Source organism: Hyperoodon ampullatus (genome assembly GCF_949752795.1).
Source record: "Hyperoodon ampullatus genome assembly, chromosome: 1".
NCBI classification, from domain to species: Eukaryota; Metazoa; Chordata; class Mammalia; order Artiodactyla; family Ziphiidae; genus Hyperoodon; species Hyperoodon ampullatus.
Genome location: NC_136914.1, coordinates 68,241,930 through 68,263,113, shown reverse-complemented (window position 1 = coordinate 68,263,113; position 21,184 = coordinate 68,241,930). Strand labels below are relative to the sequence as shown.

The 21,184-nt window shown below is 47.8% G+C and overlaps 1 protein-coding gene across 1 annotated transcript; it reads right to left on the bottom strand.

The window, feature by feature from the left end:
• Positions 1–10,239: 10,239 nt before the first annotated feature.
• SFTPD (surfactant protein D) lies at positions 10,240–20,960 on the bottom strand (the record flags this gene model as incomplete). The annotated part of the gene is given in 8 exon segments (XM_079709576.1): positions 10,240–10,616; positions 12,894–12,937; positions 12,939–12,975; positions 13,566–13,682; positions 14,032–14,148; positions 14,462–14,578; positions 14,850–14,966; positions 20,675–20,960. Coding segments are annotated over 8 exon segments (1,125 nt in total). The 5' UTR covers positions 20,874–20,960.
• Positions 20,961–21,184: the final 224 nt, after the last annotated feature.

Genomic DNA, 21,184 nt, shown 5'->3' with positions numbered 1-21,184 from the left:
CTTTGATTGCTGTGGTTAAAACTTCCAAAACTATGTTTAATAAGAATGGTGAGAGTGGACAACCTTGTCTTGTTCCTGATCTTAGTGGAAATGGTTTCAGTTTTTCACCATTGAGGATGATGCTGGATATGGGTTTGTCATATATGGCCTTTATTATGTTGAGGAAAGTTCCCTCTATGCCTATTTTCTGCAGGGTTTTTATCATAAATCGGTGTTGAATTTTGTCGAAAGCTTTCTCTGCATCTATTGAGATGATCATATGGTTTTTCTCCTTCAATTTGTTAATATGGTGTATCACGTTGATTGATTTGCGTATATTGAAGAATCCTTGCATCCCTGGAATAAATCCCACTTGATCATGGTGTATGATCCTTTTAATGTGCTGTTCGATTCTGTTTGCTAGTATTTTGTTGAGGATTTTTGCATCTATGTTCATCAGTGATATTGGCCTGTAGTTTTCTTTCTTTGTGACATCCTTGTCTGGTTTTGGTATCAAGGTGATGGTGGCCTCGTAGAATGAGTTTGGGAGTGTTCCTCCCTCTGCTATATTTTGGAAGAGTTTGAGAAGGATAGGTGTTAGCTCTTCTCTAAATGCTTGATAGAATTCGCCTGTGAAGCCATCTGGTTCTGGGCTTTTGTTTGTTGGAAGATTTTTTATCACAGTTTCAATTTCAGTGCTTGTGATTGGTCTGTTCATATTTTCTATTTCTTCCTGATTCAGTCTTGGCAGGTTGTGCATTTCTAAGAATTTGTCCATTTCTTCCAGGTTGTCCATTTTATTGGCATAGAGTTGCTTATAGTAATCTCTCATGATCTTTTGTATTTCTGCAGTGTCAGTTGTTACTTCTCCTTTTTCATTTCTAATTCTACTGATTTGAGTCTTCTCCCTTTTTTTCTTGATGAGTCTGGCTAATGGTTTATCAATTTTGTTTATCTTCTCAAAGAACCAGCTTTTAGTTTTATTGACCTTTGCTATCGTTTCCTTCATTTCGTTTTCATTTATTTCTGATCTGATTTTTATGATTTCTTTCCTTCTGCTAACTTTAGGATGTTTTTGTTCTTCTTTCTCTAATTGCTTTAGGTGCAAGGTTAGGTTGTTTATTCGAGATGTTTCCTGTTTCTTAAGGTGGGATTGTATTGCAATAAACTTCCCTCTTAGAACTGCTTTTGCTGCATCCCATAGGTTTTGGGTCATCGTGTCTCCATTGTCATTTGTTTCTAGGTATTTTTAAATTTCCTCTTTGATTTCTTCAGTGATCACTTCGTTATTAAGTAGTGTATTGTTTAGCCTCCATGTGTTTGTATTTTTTACAGCTCTTTTCCTGTAATTGATATCTAGTCTCATAGCATTGTGGTCGGAAAAGATACTTGATACAATTTCAATTTTCTTAAATTTACCAAGGCTTGATTTGTGACCCAAGATATGATCTATCCTGGAGAATGTTCCATGAGCACTTGAGAAGAATGTGTATTCTGTTGTTTTTGGATGGAATGTCCTATAAATATCAATTAAGTCCATCTTGTTTAATGTATCATTTAAAGCTTGTGTTTCCTTATTTATTTTCATTTTGGATGATCTGTCCATTGGTGAAAGTGGGGTGTTAAAGTCCCCTACTATGATTGTGTTACTGTCGATTTCTCCTTTTATGGCTGTTAGTATTTGCCTTATGTATTGAGGTGCTCCTACGTTGGGTGCATAAATATTTACAATTGTTATATCTTCTTCTTGGATCGATCCCTTGATCATTATGTAGTGTCCTTCTTTGTCTCTTCTAGTAGTCTTTATTTTAAAGTCTATTTTGTCTGATATGAGAATTGCTACTCCAGCTTTCTTTTGGTTTCCATTTGCATGGAATATCTTTTTCCATCCCCTTACTTTCAGTCTGTATGTGTCTCTAGGTCTGAAGTGGGTCTCTTGTAGACAGCATATATATGGGTCTTGTTTTTGTATCCATTCAGCCAATCTGTGTCTTTTGGTGGGAGCATTTAGTCCATTTCCCTTTAAGGTAATTATCGATATGTATGTTCCTATTCCCATTTTCTTAATTGTTTTGGGTTCGTTATTGTAGGTCTTTTCCTTCTGTTGTGTTTCTTGCCTAGAGAAGTTCCTTTAGCATTTGTTGTAAAGCTGGTTTGGTGGTGCTGAACTCTCTCAGCTTTTGCTTGTCTGTAAACGTTTTAATTTCTCCATCAAATCTGAATGAGATCCTTGTTGGGTAGAGTAATCTTGGTTGCAGGTTTTTCTCCTTCATCACTTTAATTATGTCCTGCCACTCCCTTCTGGCTTGTAGAGTTTCTGCTGAGAGATCAGCTGTTATCCTGATGGGGATTCCCTTGTGTGTTATTTGTTGTTTTTCCCTTGCTGCTTTTAATATGATTTCTTTGTGTTTAATTTTTGACAGTTTGATTAATATGTGTCTTGGTGTATTTCTCCTTGGATTTATTCTGTATGGGACTCTCTGTGCCTCCTGGACTTGATTAACTATTTCCTTTCCCATATTAGGGGAGTTTTCAACTATAATCTCTTCAAATATTTTCTCAGTCCCTTTCTTTTTCTCTTCTTCTTCTGGAACCCCTATTATTCGAATGTTGGTGCGTTTAATGTTGTCCCAGAGGTCTCTGAGACTGTCCTCTGTTCTTTTCATTCTTTTTTCTTTATTTTGCTCTGCATCAGTTATTTCCACTATTTTATCTTCCACCTCACTTATCCGTTCTTCTGCCTCAGTTATTCTGCTATTGATCCCATCTAGAGTACTTTTTATTTCATTTATTGTGTTTTTAATCGATGCTTGATGCATCTTTAGTTCTTCTAGGTCCTTGTTAACTGTTTCTTGCATTTTGTCTATTCTATTTCCAAGATTTTGGATCTGGGAAATAGAATGTTGGATCATCTTTACCATCATTATTCTGAATTCTTTTTCAGGTAGACTGCCTATTACCTCTTCATTTGTTAGGTCTGGTGGGTTTTTATCTTGCTCCTTCTCCTGCTGTGTGTTTTTCTCTCTTCTCATTTTGCTTATGTTACTGTGTTTGGGGTCTCCTTTTTGCAGGCTGCAGGTTTGTAGTTCCCGTTGTTTTTGGTGTCTGTCCCCAGTGGCTAAGGTTGGTTTAGTGGGTTGTGTAGGCTTCCTGGTGGAGGGGACTAGTGCCTGTGTTCTGGTGGATGAGGCTGGATCTTGTCTTTCTGGTGGGCAGGTCCACGTCTGGTGGTGTGTTTTGGGGTGTCTGCGGACTTTTTATGATTTTAGGCCACCTCTCTGCTAATGGGTGGCGTTGTGTTCCTCTCTTGCTAGTTGTTTGGCATAGGGTGTCCAGCACTGTAGCTTGCTGGTCGTTGAGTGAAGCTGGGTGCTGGTGTTGAGATGGAGATCTCTGGAAGATTTTCGCCGTTTGATATTATGTGGAGCTGGGAGGTCTCTTGTGGACCAGTGTCCTGAAGTTGGCTCTCCCACCTCAGAGGCACAGCACTGACTCCTGGCTCCTCAATTTGGGATGATTTGTTGTCTATTCATGTATTCCACAGATGCAGGGTACATCAAGTCGATTGTGGAGCTTTAATCCGCTGCTTCTGAGGCTGCTGGGAGAGGTTTCCCTTTCTCTTCTTTGTTCTCACAGCTCCTGGGTCTCAGCTTTGGATTTGGCCCCGCCTCTGCATGTAGGTCGCCGGAGGGCGTCTGTTCTTCGCTCAGACAAGACAGGGTTAAAGGAGCAGCCTCTTCGGGGACTCTGGCTCACTCAGGCCGGGCGGGCGGGAGGGGCACGGAGTGCGGGGCGAGCCTGCAGCGGCAGAGGTCGGCGTGACGTTGCAGCAGCCCGAGGCGCGCCGTGCGCTCTCCCAGGGAAGCCGCCCCTGGATCCCGGGACCCCGGCAGTGGCGGGCTGCACAGGCTCCCGGAAGGGCGGTGTGGACAGTGACCTGCGCTCGCACACAGGCTTCTTGGCGGCGGCAGCAGCAGCCCCAGCGTCCCACGCCCGTCACTGGGCTCCGCGCTTTCAGTCGTGACTCGCGCCCGTCTGTGGAGCCCCTTTAAGCAGCGCTCTTAATCCCCTCTCCTCGCGCACCAGGGAACCAAGAGGGAAGAAAAAGTCTCTTGCCTCTTCGGCAGCTCCAGAGTTTTCCCGGACTCCCTCCCGGCTAGCTGTGGCACATTAGCCCCCTTCAGGCTGAGTTCTCGCCGCCAGCCCCAGTCGTCTCCCTGCGGTCTGACCGAAGCCCGAGCCTCAGCTTCCAGCGCCGCCCGCCCCGGCGGGCGAGCAGACAAGCCTCTCGGGCTGGTGAGTGCCGCTCGGCACCGCTCCTCTGTGCGGGAATCTCTCCGCTTTGCCCTACCCAGGTATGTGGGGAGTTTCTTGCCTTTTGGGAGGTCTGGGGTCTTCTGCCAGCGTTCACTAGGTGTTCTGTAGGAGTTATTCCACGTGTAGCTGTATTTCTGGTGTATCCGTGGGGAGGAAGGTGATCTCCGCGTCTTACTCTTCCGCCATCTTACCCGGAAGTCTCGGTTTTTTAATTTTTAATAACAAAAGTAAAGTATATTTTCCTCTGACTATAGCTTTAACTATAGCTCATAGATTTTGGATACTTATTACTGATTAATTTGAGTTTCTTTAATTACTACTAAGATTGTGCATTTTTTCATGTTTCCATACTATTGGCCATCAGTATTTCTTCTTTTATGAATTCCCTCTTCTCATTCTTACTTATCCCATTTTTTCTACTTAGATATTTTCTTATTGATTTATCTGTTATGTACTTTGCAAATAAATCAGACTTTTAATTTTGATTTTATGTTGTGTTTTACTTTTTGACAGAGACCTTTTATATATTTTTTGTGTAGATATATCAATATTTTATTTGGATTTTCTTCTCTGACAGTCTTAGATAGCTCTTTTCCCTTCTAAGACTACATAAATCATTACTTACATTTTCTTCTGATTTTGATTTTTATATACAACTAAAAGAATCTGATTTCATTTTTCTTCCAAAAGCTTAACTTTTTAATTCAGCATTACTAATTGAACAATTCATTATTCTCCTACAATTTGGGTATTCTATTTCTATCTTCTATCAGGCTATATATGTATATATGTATATTTGGACCCATTTTTGGAGTCTGTGGTTTTTTACATTGTTTTATCTAGTCCTGTGTCAGTAATACACTGTTGTAATTATGTTAGCTTTCTAAAACCCTTTAAAATAAAATGACCATGTCCATTCTCCTTATGTTTTTAAATTAACGTTTATGACTGTTCTAGGATGTTTATTCTTTCATCAGAGCTTTGGAATCATTTGATGAAGTCCTCACAGCCTCAATCACTCTTTTTTGGGGGGGTTGAATCTTTGGAGAATTCACATCCCTCTCAGACTCTCTGGTAGCTGGGGACCAGGCATCCCAGGTTTGCTCAAAACCCACCACTGGTTTTCTTCCCTTTCCTGCCCTGGTCCATCCTTCTGGTTACAGGATGCGTTTGCTTGGCCTGAAGTTGTCATCTGACCTTTTGGCCCTGGCCTGGCCCCAGCCACTTACCCATGAAATGAATGAAGTATTCAGGGGTTTAATAAATGTGCAGAAAGTCTGGCAGTGAGGTCATGGCACTATTTCCTCATATCAAAGAGCCTGGAAACATCTTGAAGGCACTTTCTTCAGGCCTACGAATAGATTTATAAGTAGGAATTAAGGATTTCATTCATTCAACTCTTCTACTTATTCACTTCATTCATTCTGTCTCCTTACTAAATAAATAGGAAAAGTATCATTTTGCTCAGGCAGGGCCCTCTTGAGCCCTTCTGTGGCTCCAAGTTGTTTCAGCCAGGCAGTCTGAAAGAGACTATACTGCTTAAGTAAATGGAGGTCAAATATGTGAGTATTCAAAATGTATCCAGTAAGGATGGGCTACACATGCTGCAGTAACAACCCCCAAACCCCACTCAAAATCCAAGTGGATCTGGGTGATCCCCAAGGGCAGTTGTTTTCCATCCATTTGCTCAGGTGTCCAGAATCCTGGATCGTCCAACCTTATAACCACCAACACTTCTGTGCTCACCAGGGCAGCAGAAAATTGGGCATTTCAGAAATGTGCACTTGCCCTCAACTGCTTCCATCCAGAAGGAATACATGTCACAGGGTAATGCCTGCCTCCACAAGGCCTCTTTTATTGAAACAGTGAAAAACAATAAAATCTACCAAAAGATACCAGTTATTAGCTATACAGAGGCCTAATAGTCACAGGCAATGAGATTGAACAATAATAAGCGTCTTGGTCTCTGAGTATCTTGGTGCCTTCACAAAAAGATGGCTCTCCTCTATTCTCCTGGTTAAAAGGCTCTATAATCCATCCACTCATTCCCAATCTACCCCTTGAGCACCTTCACTGCCCGTTGCTGAAGCACAATTCTACAGCTGATCTCTAATGTTAAGGAAGTTCAGGGCTGTAGCATATGTGAGGGCATGACCAGCTGTTTCCATCTGTGTATCCAGTGCCTGGATAAGTATTTGGCATATAAATTAATATTTTATTTCTTCTGATAGGTACCTGGTATCTTTGCTCTACTATATAAAACACAAGTAACCAAAAAAGGTCCAGTACACCATTAAACTTGAATTAAGGACATCTGGAAGGTAATAGTGATTGAAAATGCTCTGAATGGGGCTTCCCTGGTGGCACAGTGGTTGAGAGTCCGCCTGCCGATGCAGGGGACACGGGTTCGCGCCCCGGTCCAGGAAGATCCTACATGCCGCGGAGCGACTGGGCCCGTGAGCCATGGCCGCTGAGCCTGCGCGTCTGGAGCCTGCACATCCGGAGCCTGCGCATCTGGAGTCTGCGCATCCAGAGCCTGTGCTCCGCAACGGGAGAGGCCACAGCAGTGAGAGGCCCGCGTATCGCAAAAAAAAAAAAAAAAAAAAAAAAAAGAAAATGCTCTGAATGTAAGCAACTCAAATGCCAGTGATTTATTTGTTTTTTAAAGTTAAGTATTTTTTAAATTAATTAATTAATATATTTTTTTGGCTGCGTTGGGTCTTCACTGCTGCACACGGGCTTTCTCTAGTTGCAGCAAGCGGGGGCTACTCTTGGTTGCAGAGCGCGGGCTTCTCATTGCGGTGGCTTCTCTTGTTGCGGAGCACGGGCTCTAGGCATCTGGACTTCAGTAGTTGCAGTGCGTGGGCTCAGTAGTTGTGGCTTGCGGGCTCCGTTGTTCCACAGCACGTGGAATCTTCCTGGACCAGGGATTGAACCCGTGTCCCCTGCATTGTCAGGTAGATTCTTAACCACTGCGCCACCAGGGAAATCCCAATACCCGTGTTTTATGTCAGTGGAATTCAGAGCAAAGATAGAATCCTAGAAAAGTAGACATCAGAGGGCTTCCCATAGGCTGTTCAGTATGGGATGTGGGCTGATCTGGTGACAGGAGGGTTGAGAACCAGGAGGCAACTTGAGAATATACTATAAAACAGGGACTTCCTTGTGTGGTTGTCCCCTCTCCAGGTATGGAAGGCTCCAGCTTGCTCCCATGAGGTCACCTGGCATTGCGAGTGTCATAACATCTCTTGAGAATAAGGGTCACACAGCCCTGGCTTCATTTGGCACCTAGGCTACCAAACTAGGGACACGGCTACTATGGTTGGGGTGGGGCTGACATTGTTTAAGATCTATGTTGACCTTTGCCCATGAATAATGGTGTAGGAGAGACCTCTGTGCTCAAGAATGGGTAAGGACCTGCATTTTCTGAAATACTCGCCTCTGTCCTCTGCTTTAATTGGGCTGTGTCTGCAGCACCCAAAGAACCCTCCTTACTTATTCTCTGTGCTGGAAAGCAAACCAGACCCCCGTGGCCCATGGTGCAGGTTGATCTGAAGCTTCTTCCTAGGCTTTGGGGTCTCAGCATTCCTGGCCTTCACCAACACAGGAGATTTTTTTTTCTTCCTATGGAGTCACATAGTTCTGCCACTCTTTCCTTCCCTCTTGTCAAGAAATAAGCTTGGCTTACATATTGGGATGAGTAGTGATCACCCATAGAGCGTTGTCCAGACCACCATGACCTCGCAAGGATCCCAGTGGCCATATTGTACAATGTGGCTCCTCCCCAGCCCCCAGGGTGAGTTGATTGGATCAGAGGTGGGCATCTGAGACAAGTAGATGCATTTCTACATAGTTTTGAATTGATATCAAGCAAGAGTTTCTGACCTCTGGGACACACGAGAGACCTGGATGTGGAGGAAGATGGTGTGTAAAGGAGGGAAAGAGGTGAGGATGGGCAGAGAGAGGCAGAAGCCAGGGAGGTGGCACAGCGGTGCCTGTGCACCCCCAGCCCTTCGTAAGTCAATTCAGAATTCTCTGTTCTTTAAAAACACCCTCTCTTTGGCTTAACTAGATCCAGTTGTTTTTCTTATTTGCAATAAAAGCAGTCTGTTCTAAGCTCCAGGCCTTTGTACTGTAGAGTTGTTTGCTCATTATTGTGTAACTGTTTATATTTCAGAGGCTACCAGGAATTGGGGATTTTTTCAAGTAACAGGGGAGAGATATGAACAGGGAGGCTGAGCTGCATGCTGTTGAGACGTGTGGCTTTTGTTTTCAGATGTGCTGTCCCATATATGAAGTGTGGCTGCAAGAGTGTTGGGAAGATGGGTAGGGCTCGGGGGTCCCATTGAGAAAGGGCCAGAGAGGGCAGTCCGCCTGGTCCCTGGGAACAAAGGAAAGAGTGGTAGTTTTCCTGTCTGGGAGAGGGGTATTTGTTGCCCCCTCACATGAGCCTATGGTTCATCCAGGCATCATTCCAATTTTTTAAGCACAGACGTCATTTAAATCTTTCTTTGCAGCAGTGTGTCAATAAAATCAACTAAATGTACAGAGACCTTTGGCCTAAAAATTTACAGGCCAGAAGTATAAGCTCTGGGGTCAGATGGCCTTTTTCATGAGCAAGCTGTAGCACCGGTACTACCTGTGCAAGTTCCCTCTCTCTGTGTGTCTTAGTTTCCATGTCTGTAAAATGAGAAGGGTTTGAGTAGATTATCTCTGCGGCAGAGTGGAGAAGACCATCCCCGGAACTGCCAGGCAAGAAGAGGTTTGGGGATGAATTTGAACATGGCTGGGCACCCTCTGTGCCTGACATTTCAGAAGGGATTAGGATTGTGCAGATGGTATGTTCTCCCCTGAGCCAACCACAGTCACACTGTCATGGGTAGAGAGAGATCCTAGGCGGTCAAGGGTGAGGGGAGTCTACTGGGTGTAAGGCCACTCAATCTGGCCAGAGAGGCAGGTGCCTCCCTGCCAGGTCATCCCTCTGTAACTGTGCAGCTTCCTAGGCTCAGGGCTTGAAGCAAGAGGCAGACACTGAGACCTCCCAGCCCCGGGGCTCCAGTTTGCATTGGCTGGAGGAGTCTGGGGTTTGGGGAGAGGTCTTGAACAGGGTTCTACATGGGGGAGGCATCAATAGAAAGGATTTGAAGCCATGGGAGAGAATGAGCCCAAGCCTGGAGAGAGAATAAGGAGAGAGGGGAACTGGAGCTGAGGCTCCCGTGCTCCTCTGTGGAGCAGTCCAGGAGAGGAGGAGGGATGAGACTGATGCAGAGAAGCCAGAAGGATAAGAAAATTGCAAGCAGAAGAGGAAAAGGGAAGGAGGAGGCAGTGATCAGCTGGGTCAAATGCGGCCGATGGCCGGAGGAGGCGGAGGGCAGAGGAGGAGACGCTGGATTTTGCAACAGGGAGGTCTCGGAGACCTCATCTTAGCCCTTGCCCTGGGAAAGCAGGCTGCCCCCCTTTTCCTCTGATAGGTCTTCCTGGTGTGAAGCCAGTTTCAAACTTTATTCTGAGGGAGGCGTTCCATAGCAGCCCTGCCTTCTGGGCTCACCCATGGCTCTGTAGAGAAGCCCTGGCCAGCAGAGGGTCACCTTATTTTTTTTTCTTTTTTATAAAATTTATTTATTTATTTATTTATTTTTGGCTGTGTTGGGTCTTCATTGTGGTGCGCGGGCTTCTCATTGCGGTGGCTTCTCTTGTTGCAGAGCACAGGCTCTAGGTGTGTGGGCTTCAGTAGTTGTGGCACGTGGGCTCAGTAGTTGTGGCTCACGGGCTTAGTTGCTCTGCGGCACATGGGATCTTCCCGGACCAAGGTGGGAACCCGTGTCCCCTGTATTGGCAGGCGGACTCTCAACCACTGTGCCACCAGGGAAGCCCGAGGGTCACCTTTTTATTGGGACATTGGCAGCACACAGCTCTGAGCAGTACCCCACCCTCCCCAGGGGCTCAGAACTCGCAGATCACGAGGCACTGGTCTCCGCAGGCCTTGTCGTTCCACTTGCCATTGGAATAGATCTCCACACAGTTCTCTGCGTCTCTGCTGTTGTTGGGCTCCCCGGGGGCCCAGTTAGAATACACCAGGGGCTCCCCTGTGGGGCAGGTGAACGTGCCTTCCTTCTTGTCGTCGGTCATGCTCAGGAAAGCAGCCTTGTTCTGGTATGTGACCAGCTGTCTCAAGGCCTCGTTCTCGGCTGCAGAGCGTGGGGAGGCCATCTGTCCCCCGGCCTGTGTGCATACCTGCTGTGCATTCTGAAAAGTTTTTTCAAAACCTCCCGTCTTGAAGATCTTCTCCCCGACACCCCGGCCACTGGGGAAGAGCTCCGCTAGGGGAAGAGGATAGTCAGGTTGGGGTGTGGCAGCACCTGGACCTTTGTGCTCCAACCAGAGCCCCCCAGCCTCCCATCCAGGGTACCAGGGCACCAGATAGGATGAAAGCGAGGCACTGGTTCCAGAGCAGCCCTGGCTCCACGATGCGCCCTGTGAGTGGTGCTGTGGTCTCCAGTTACAGGTGAGGACCCTGGAACTCAGGAAGCTTACATAAGAGGCCCAAAGTCACACAGCTGTCAAATGTAGAGTGAGGATCAAACCTTGTTGGATGTAACACTAAAGCTTAGATGTGCACTTTCTGTTCCTCCCTATGTCGTATGCCAGAATTGGTTTCTCAATTACTGTGTAGATTGGAATGACTTTGGTCAGGGAAACGACACGGTGCTGCCCAGGGCAGTTCCTAACAGTGTGGAAAACACCATGCAGGGGGCTCGCTCTCACCCCTGCATGATGGCTGGGCATGTGGGGTTGTCAGAAGGGGGTCTGTGCTGTGTGAAGGGGTGAGGGGAAAGGAGAGGAGAGGGTGGGGCATCTGAGAGCAGCGACATGCTAATCTCTGCACTGGGGACAGCCCAGTGGTGGCCTCTTGATATGCTTACGGGTGATGCCCCAGCCAGTCAGCCTCCCTGGACCGCTGGGCAGGGGATGAAGGCATCTGAGAGGTGTGTGTGGGAATGGGGGGCAGGAGTGGGATGGGTGCTGGAGAGACCCCTGTTTGGGAGTCAGAAGGCCACGTGTTCAGCCCCAACCTGACAATGACGGTCCAGGTGGGCAAGGGAAAGTCACTTCCCTTTTCAGGGTTTCCCATTCCTTATTTCTAAAGTAGGTGTACACTACATAAAAGCATCACCTGTGTGACATGTTAAATATCTCTTATTACTCCATCCTATCCCCATCCCTTTGACTTCTAGGCTCATGCATGGAAATCTTCAGGGCTCCTAAGAGGGTTCACTGGACTGGGTAGGAACCCAGACTACACCCTGACCCACTGCCCTTCTCCTCTGAGTAGTTTCAACAAGGACTCAGAGGCCAGATTCTCCACGGGGTCAGGATGGCACCCAGAGCAGCCCTGGGCAAGGTCAGTGCAAGTTCGTGTGCCATAATTGGGTTTACGTCCCATGCATCTGGGTGGGTATGCATGTGCATGCGTGAATATGTCCATATATCCATCTGAAGGTACGCGGGTGGACTTAAGGTCCATCTGGATGGGTGTGCATATTTGTGTGTGCATACGTGTGCATGTGTGCTCATGTATGTAGATGGTGTGGAGTGAGTGATGGTGTTTAAGTACCCACACATGTGGCCGGTGCATATGCCCATGTTCTCCTTTGTTTGCATCAGTGTGCATATGAGCAAGTGAATGGGTATGCAAATATGTTTGTGGAGGGAGGAAAACATCAAATGCTGGAAACTCTCATCCTTACTACTTAGGTACTTAGTTGGCTTGAGTCCTTAGGAACCAACCCTATATCTCACCCCTTTATGCTCTATTCCTTCAGAAAAGTCTTCTTTTCTTGCATCATGAGGTTTGATGAATGATGTGGACTCAAAGCTGATGATGTCAGGGAGAGCAGAGAAGGGGGAGGGGCAGTTGGGGCCTGAGGCAGAATCCCGAAGGCACCGGGCACTCAGGTGCGCACTCCAGGAGGCCTCTGCCTCCTTAGGATTCCAGGCTTAGGGAAGAATCTCTGCTTTAAACACCCAAGGAGATGCAGGGAGTGTCCAGCACTGACCAGAGACTGGAGGCAGCCTGCCCCTGCCAGACCCAGGGGCATCTTTAGGGTGAGATACTCAGTGGCCACACAGCAAGGTTGGGCCCCACCAGACTTGAACCCCATGAGCAGCATCCCAGCCCCTGCTCACAGGACTATGTCTGGATTCTCTGCTGCCTGGGCTGTGCAGCTGCATCTCTGGGTACTTGCATACCTGGCTCCACAGAGGGAAGAGATGCATCATGGGTTGGGTGTCCCCTTGTCTATCACAGGGACATGCCCAGAGTAGGCAGGGGTGAAGGTCTACTGCACTGGTGACAAGGACTGCATCCTCCTCCTTTTCCCTTGCATCTACTTGCAGCTCCTGGATGATGTGGCTGCAATGCTGTGTCCCAGCCCATCCTTAGCCCCACTCCCTGCCCCATTTCCAGGTCCAGTCCTAAACATGGTCCCAGCCAAGTTCAATTTTAGACCCAAGCCCAGCCAACTCCAAGCCAAGACCCAGACCTAGTATGAGGCCCACCCTTGGAGTCCGGCTCAGGTTCAGGTCCAGAAAGTCACCTTTCTTATACTGAGAGAAAGCATTCTGGAGGCGTTGTAGCTGCCTGTAAGGTCTCCACCCGCTGCCAGAGAGCAGTGATGTCTGCAGGGCAGAGAGGTCGAGTGAAGACAGGTCCAGCACAGCCTGGGATCAGCTCAGAGCCCGGGCCTCAAGGGAAGGGTGCCCAGTTGCAGACACATATTGGGGTGGGGGTAAAGAACTGGGATGGACCCCTAGGAAGCCCACATCTGCTGACGTAGGTGGGCCTCTGCTGCCCACAGGATTTTCTGTGGTTCTGCTATGAACACTCTTCTCTGAGCAGGTCCCTGCACCACACTGACACTGAACCAGGTGACACTGTAATTCCAAATTCTAGGAACCTGATAACACTTCCTTTTGGGGGGTGGGAGTAGAGGAATACATGTAGCTCAAGTACTTCCCATCCACTGGGTTATTTGAAGTTCAAAGCTATCTGATGAATTGGGAAGGGAGGTGTGCTCGTCCCAAAGATCAGACGGAAAAACTGCTCAGGTTGCCCTCCAGCGAGTCATAGAGGCTAAGACCAGCGTCTGCTTTGACTTCCAGCCCCCCACCTGTAACTAAGGGGGACGCCTGAGAGGAGGGCCTGGGAGGGCCTCCTCCCACCCTCCGTCCCCACCCGCGCCCTGGTGTGGCCCCCAGAGCTTCCTTACCTAGGAGTCCACTCTCTCCCTTCGCTCCTCTGTCTCCAGGAGCACCTCTGTCCCCCTTCAGTCCTTGGGGGCCCCTGGCACCTGCAGGTCCCTGTGGACCCATGGCTCCAGAAGGCCCTGGGATCAGAGACGAAGAGTTGGGTGAGTTCTGACCACATTTTCTAGCACTTTCACCTCCCCCAGTACATGGACTATCTTATCACCCAGCAATACACCCTCCCCATATACATATGTCCCTCTGTGCCCTGAACCCAGCCTTGCATCCTCTCTGTATACTGACTGTCCCCGTCACCCAACAACCAACCTTCCCTGTACATAGACGGTCCCTGCTACTCGCCCTACCCTCTCCCTAGAGACAGACAGTTCCCAGAGCCCAACACTGGCTGTGGCCCTGGAGTGCTAGCTCTGACCTGCCGGGTGGTGATGGGGGGCACAGGGGAACAGGAGCCCAGCTTCCGCCTCTCACCCGCTGCCCCAGCACTTCCAGGGGCTCCGCGTTCACCGGGGGCACCTCTCTCTCCTTTAAGACCTGCGGGGCCTCGTGTCCCTGGGGAGCCCTGCATGCCTGTGGCACCCACTTCTCCTGAGGAAGGAACAAATTGGGACGAACAAGGCTGAGAGTGCGCTCAGCACTTATCATTGCCTCGGAAGTGGAGCTTTTCACCCACAGCTCCAGGTGAGAGAATGAACTGGGAGACGGTGCTCCTTACAGCCTGGCCTCCTCTGGGGAGGGTATCAGGGAAATACGGTTAGTGTGGGAATCTGCGGGGAGAGGCCCTAGCAAGGCCTACCCGCTGCAGGTGGTCCGGGCTTTTCCAGGCACTGTGCGCATGCCTTAGGCCCCATCACAGACTGCCACGCCTCCTTCCCACACCTGTCACATACCAGCCACCTACCACTGGGTCCAGTCTCGCCTTTGGGGCCTGGTGCACCTGCAGGTCCTATGTTCCCCTGCCTCCCTGAGGGACCATCTCTTCCAGCTGGACCAGGCATACCTCGAGGTCCTGGAGGCCCTGGGGAAAAGGACCAGCCCAGTTAGTGACACTGAATCTCCTTGGAAGTGGGAGTGCATAAAAGGTGAGGGCAGTAATAGAAGTCTGAGAGGCAGCATCCTCCTAAAGGTGTTGCACCACAGCAGCTCCAGTCTTCCCTGAAATAACCCAGTGCCACCTTGAAAACAACCTTCTGCCTCCTTCCTGGGGTAGAATCTGTGCATGCCTACCGGTATGTCCTAGCGACAGCACACCACCTGCAGACATCTGCATTCCATGCCCAGCTGCTCACCAGATGGTCCAGTGTCTCCCTTTGGCCCGGGTTCTCCAGCAGAGCCATTGTCCCCTTTGGGCCCAACTGGGCCAGCTGGTCCAGGCATCCCTGCTCCTCCCACAGGTCCTGGTAAACCTGTGGCAGCAGAAGAAATGGGCATAAACCTGGCCCCAGGCCCCGGAGGAGCCAGATGACATTCCTTCAGGGTTCTATAAGGTGTAGACACTTCGCCTCCACAAGACCCGGTCCAGTGGTGATCCAGGAAATGGGCGTCCACATCCCCATTTTACAGGTGAAGAAACAGGCTTGCCAGAGTTGGAGGCAGATGGAACTAAGACCTGCCTGACTTTCCATACAATGCACCTTCCCCTGCCCCAAGGCCACAGTATTTATGGCAGGCAAGTCTGTTAGCTTTTGCCCTTGATCATGGACTCCTTGCCCTCCCCCTTCCCAGAACCAAAGTTTATATCAGAAATGACACCTGATGCTAATCACCAGAGAAATATAAATAAAAACCACAATGAGCTATCACCTCACACCTGTGAGAATGGCTATTATCAAAAAGACAGCAAATAACAGGTGTTGGAGGATGTGGAGAAAAGGGAACCCTCTTGCACGGTTGGTGGGAATGTAAACTGGTACAGCCACTATGGAGAACAGTATGGAAGTTCCTTAAAAAATTAAAAATAGAACGACCATGCAATCCAGCAATTCCACTTCTGAATATTTAACCAAAGAAAAGGAAAACACTAACGCAAAAAGATTTATGTGCCTCCAAGTTCATTGCAGCATTGTTTATAGTAGCTAAGACCTGGAGGTGGCCTAGAGCCTAAGTATCCATGGATAGATGAATAGATGGAGAAAATGCAAGGCATATATACAATGGAACATTATTCAGCTGTAAAAAGGAATGAAATCTTGCCATTTGCAACAAACTGGGTGAACCTTGAGGGCATTATGCTAAGTGAAATATGTCAGACAGAGAAAGATACCATATGATCTCACTTATATGTAGAATCTAAAAAACAGCATGCTCATAGATACAGAGGACAGATTGGTAGTTGCTAGAGGTGGGGTTGGGGAGTGAGCAGAACGGGTGAAAGTAGCCAAAAGGTACAAACTTCCAGTTATAAAATAAATGAGTCCTAGGAATGTAATGTACAGTGAGGTTACTATAGTAAATAATACTGTGTTGCATGCTTGAAAGTTGTTAACGGCATAGATCATAAAAGTTCTCATCATGCACACAAAAAATTGTAGCTCTGTGTGTTGATGGATTTTGGTAAGCCTTATGGTCATCATCATTTCACAATATATACAAATATAAAATCATTATGTTGTTCACCTGAAAGTAATATAATATTATATATCAATTATACTGTAATAAAAAGAAGAGAAAAAACTATGTAACATGCTCTTAAAACTATAGAAATTAGACCAAATTATTATGCATCATTAAGTGATAAAAGTATGCTATAAACACTCTATTTAATATGATTCTGTTTCCTAAATATGTCCATGAATGTGTAGGGTGTGTGTACACATAAAACACATTGGAAAAACCACAAGAACAGCACATACAAAAGTGTTAACAGTTGTTGTTTCTAAGTGGTACAATTAAAGTATTTTTAATTTTCTTCCTTTTATCTTTAGTGACCACATATTATTATTTTTTACACATATTATTTTTTATTGGAAAAATGACCAAATATTTTAAACTTGTTACCTCAAGAAAGACTGCCTAAGTCTGAAATTATATGAGATCTACCTCAATTTAAGAATTTTACACTCAATTCTGTGAGTTTGGTTATTTTTTCATTGAGATGAAATTCACATAATATAAAATTAACCTTTTTTTTTTGGCTGCGCGTGCAGCTCGCGGGATCTCAGTTCCCTGACCAGGGATCGAACCTGGGGCCCGGCAGTGAGAGGGCTGAGTCCCAACCGCTGGACCGCCAGGGAATTCCCTAAAACTAACCTTTTTAAATTTTACAAGTCATTGGCGTTTAGCACATTCACAACGGTGTGCAACTACCACCTCTATTTAGTTCAAAAATATTTCATCAACCCCAAAGAAGACCTCATATCTGTTATCACTCTGTTCCTGCTTCTTCCCAGGCCTGGCTACCGCTATTCTGCTTCTGTCTCTATTACCTATTCTGGATATTTTATGTAAATACATACAATATATGAGCTTTTGTGTCTGGCTTTTTTAACTCGGAGTGATGTTCTTTTTTTTTTTTACGGTACGCGGGCCTCTCACTTTTGTGGCCTCTTCTGTTGCGGAGCACAGGCTCCGGACGTGCAGGCTCAGCGGCCATGGCTCACGGGCCCAGCCGCTCCACGGCATGTGGGATCTTCCTGGACTGGGGCACGAACCCGCGTCCCCTGCATTGGCAGGCGGACTCTCAACCACTGCGCCACCAGGGAAGCCCTGGAGTGACGTTCTTGAGGCTCATCCAATTCGTAGCACGTCTCAGCACTTCATTCCTTTGTGTGACTGAGCAATGTTCTAGTGTATGAACACAACACGTTTTGTTTATCCATTCACCACGGATAAACGTTGATGGACACATGGGTTGTTTCCGTCCTTTGGCTGTTGTGAATAAAGCATTCATGTGCAAAAAGACAAGAGAAGAAGTGACACATGTCAGGTGCTGCTAACTTATTCATTCACTTATTTGTTCATGTCCTCATTGTTTCATTTATTTGTTCGCTGGGAAACGAACTATGGAACATAACTTTCTGCTTAGCACTGAGCAGGATGTAAATGTTAGCACAAGGTCCTGGTCTGCAGGGGATTTGTCACTGAATTTTAAACTGTGAGGCATTGGTAACGAGCAAGGAAGACAGTTTATGAGACGTCCCTTATCCCATCCCAGCACCTCCAACCCCAGCACACACACATAGTCGGAGGAAACAGGACTTCAAGGCTGAAGAGGATTTAGAGAGACTTGGAGAAGAGAGGTGACATTTCAGATTTGGAAACCATGCTCCAGGGTAAGAAAGGCCAGGGCCTGCCTGGGCCAAGCATGTGCTGGTGGTGGGAGACTGTGCATTTGATGGGTGGCTGAGAGCTTCTGTGCTGGGCATTGTGTTCTGCTTTTAGTTACGATCCTCACTAGGCGTGAAATGGAAGCATAGAGGGTGGGCCCCACATCCCGATCCCACAGTGCGCCGTGCTCAGGCAGAGATACCCTGGTCCCAGGCCAAGCCTCTCTTGGGCTCCCCACTGGCCGGGGTGGCAGCAGGTACATGGGAAAAAAGCCACTCCTTAGAGGGGAGCGTTAGAGGTTGCCCATCCTTGTGCACAAACTGTGGAGGCCACGAGAGCACCCTTTTCAGCAGCAAGCACCATGCCTCCCAAAGCACTCATTTTGCATCCTAGCATCCCCCGAAGTCCTAGCCCTGTACCTTACTGCCACCCGAAGTGAAGCTTTATGCACCGCCGATTTGACCAGTCTTAACTGTATTAAAATTCCTCCTCTCTTGGCAATTTACATTCATTTATTCCACAAGTATTCACTGAGCTGCTACTAGGTACAAGGCACTGTCCTAAATGCTGGGATTTTATTAGTGAAAAAAACAGACAAAAACCAAATCCCTTCCTCATGGAACTTAAACTCAACTGCATAGAAATAGATAATCAAAATTAAAATGTACAACATATGATAATTTATCAGATCAGAATAAGTGCCACAGAGGAAAAATAAAGCATAGAGTATTAGTGGGGCTTTGCAGTGTCCTCTCTCCAATAAGAGGGCCAGAGAAGGACTCTGCCTGTGACTAAAGCCATGAAGGAGGTGAGGAGTGAGCCATGGGGATGTGTATGGAAAGAGCAAGGTCCTGAGGAGGCAGGGGGCCAAGCGTGCTTAAGGACCAGCGACAAGCCAGTGTGGTCAGAGCCCAGGGAGAATGAGAGGAGTGGAAGGAAGTGAGATCAGAGAGATCAGCGGGGGTGGAGGGTGGTCTTGGGGACTGCTGTGGGGTGTGAGGTTTTACTCCAAGAGAGATGTGCACCCCTGGAAGGACTCTCTCACTGAATCCTTTCGGGCGGGGGTCTTGGAGGTGCTGAGGAATGAGGGAATGGTCCTTGGAAATTCAGCCCCCCACGCAGGGTCCAGGTCTTACTGGCCCTGCATGAAATGTCTGGAGCATCACCAAGTGATCCAGCTCCACCCTCTACCTCTGCCCAAGGGTCTCTCCTCTCAGGCCCATCTTGTCCTTTACAGCAGGTTCTTGGGACCACGTGCATCAGAATCTTGTCACCAGTGCAGACTCTGGTCCCACCCAGACCTACTGGGTCAGGATTCTGAGGATGCTCTGATCTCCAGGAAATCCTCAGACCCATAACAGTTGAATAACTAAAGTGCCTGGGACTGAGGAGCCAGAGCGGAGCCTGGTCCTTGGTCCAGCTGTGCAGTGTTCTCTCTCCAAGCACCAACTCAAGGCCAGGCTTGGAATGCACAAGAAGGGGAGGGCTCAGCCACATCCATGCTGCTCAGAGGGCCACTGTAGGAAAGGCTCCCTACCCCACACCCTGCCCAGGATTCAATTCAGGGCCCCACTGGGAGCTAGAGAGAGCTGGCACCTTGAATACCACCCTTCTCCTGAGTTCACTTCCAGGCAACCTCCAAGCCCCAGCCCAGTTATGTTGGAAACTACTTTCTGTCTGTTAAGGACAGACCGATAATTATCCCTTATCCTACAAAGCCTGGGGATGTTACCTATTCTCTCCAGCTTAAATGCTGTTCATGTTCTTCCTCCCCAGCCAAAATGCAAACTCCAGAAAGATAAAGACCTCAGTTGATCCCTGCATAACCCTGGCCTAGTGGCCCCTTGTTCTTGTTGCTGGTTCACTGAATTCTCACTTCTTGCCAGTAAGACCCAGATCCTCCCCGGTGGGGCAGTATTTCTTGGACAATTCCCTTAATAATCAGTACCTTTGGAAACCTCAGGAGAATTCACCTGATTGGTACAGCAAGAAGATGCAACTTTATCCTGAAGACTCAACAGGAAAATGAAGCCTTGGCTCAATTATTTGTCACTGTATGGTAGATATTATTCCCATCTACAGATGAGCAAACTGAGACTCAGAGACACTGAGTGGCTTGTCTCTGGGGGTCCCTGCTGTGGAGCTGGAGCTAGCAGTCAAGCACAGATGTGTCTGATGCAGAAGCCCATGTCCTTTTCATTTTCCAGTTTGGGTTTCACGTAGCATCTTTGTGTCACAATTTTCCTACCTATCAAATGAGATTAATACATCCCTTATAAGACTTTCGGTGAGATTAAATAAACCGCTCAAGTGAACACCCAAGCACGGGGCTGAACAAAGAAATGTCAGCTGCCTTTCCTTCTCTCCTCTCTCCATAATGTATTTAGGGAAAATCCTTTTGACCAGGCCTGAGTATGGGGCCACAGAGCCTCATCCTTTCCCACCCCTCATGGAGTACAGTTTAATTGCATATTAAAAATATTTAACATCCTGCAGAGGCACCATTTAAGCAGAATGAACAACAGTTAAGTTCTGGAGTACGGTTCTAGAGGACCCCAAATACCAGTCATTTACTCACTGTTTGCTCATTCTTGGGGTGGGTGGAGTCAAGATCCTAGGGGAGGAATCAGGGCAGCTGCTGATGGAGCTGGGGACTCGGGGCAGCCCGTCTTTGCCAACCAGTAAGGCTGTGTTTTAAGTGGGCTGAATATCTGGGGGAAACCCCCCATGCGGGATGAAGAAGACCATCTCCAAGGTCTACACAGCAGAAAATCCAGAGTTTCTGGGTTGGTTACAATTCCAATGCCCACCCCTTCCCACCAGGACAAGCCCATGGTCCCAGCTCTACCTGGATCCCCCTTCTCGCCCCGGGGGCCTTCTTTCCCATCTCGTCCATCACGACCAGGCAGGCCATTCTCCAGGGGACTACACATGACCAGGGTGCAGGCGTTGGCCAGTGTTTCCCGAGAATAGGTCTTCATTTCTGCCCCCAGAGACCTTGGGGGCTGTGAGAGCAGGATCAGCATGGAGAGAGGGAGGAGAAGCATGTCCTAGGCAGAGGAACAGAAAGAAAGGGGACATGCTTTTGGTGCGAGGATGTGGATTTTAGGGCTTGGCCTAGCTCCTGGAGGTGAGGAGAAGCACTTCCTCCACCTCCTCTCCTCTGCTCTGGGGCCAAGAGCAGCAGAGCTCTGAAAGCAGTTTAGGGACAAGGTGGGCATAAGGTCTGGACTGAGAGGGCATGAGTTGACCAGCTGGACTTCTGACAGGGGTGACCAGCAGCAAGAACCTATTCTTAGATGCTCTGTGTCATCCCTTCTTGTGCCTCCCCTTGGGCACTGCCTCGGGCAATGCCATG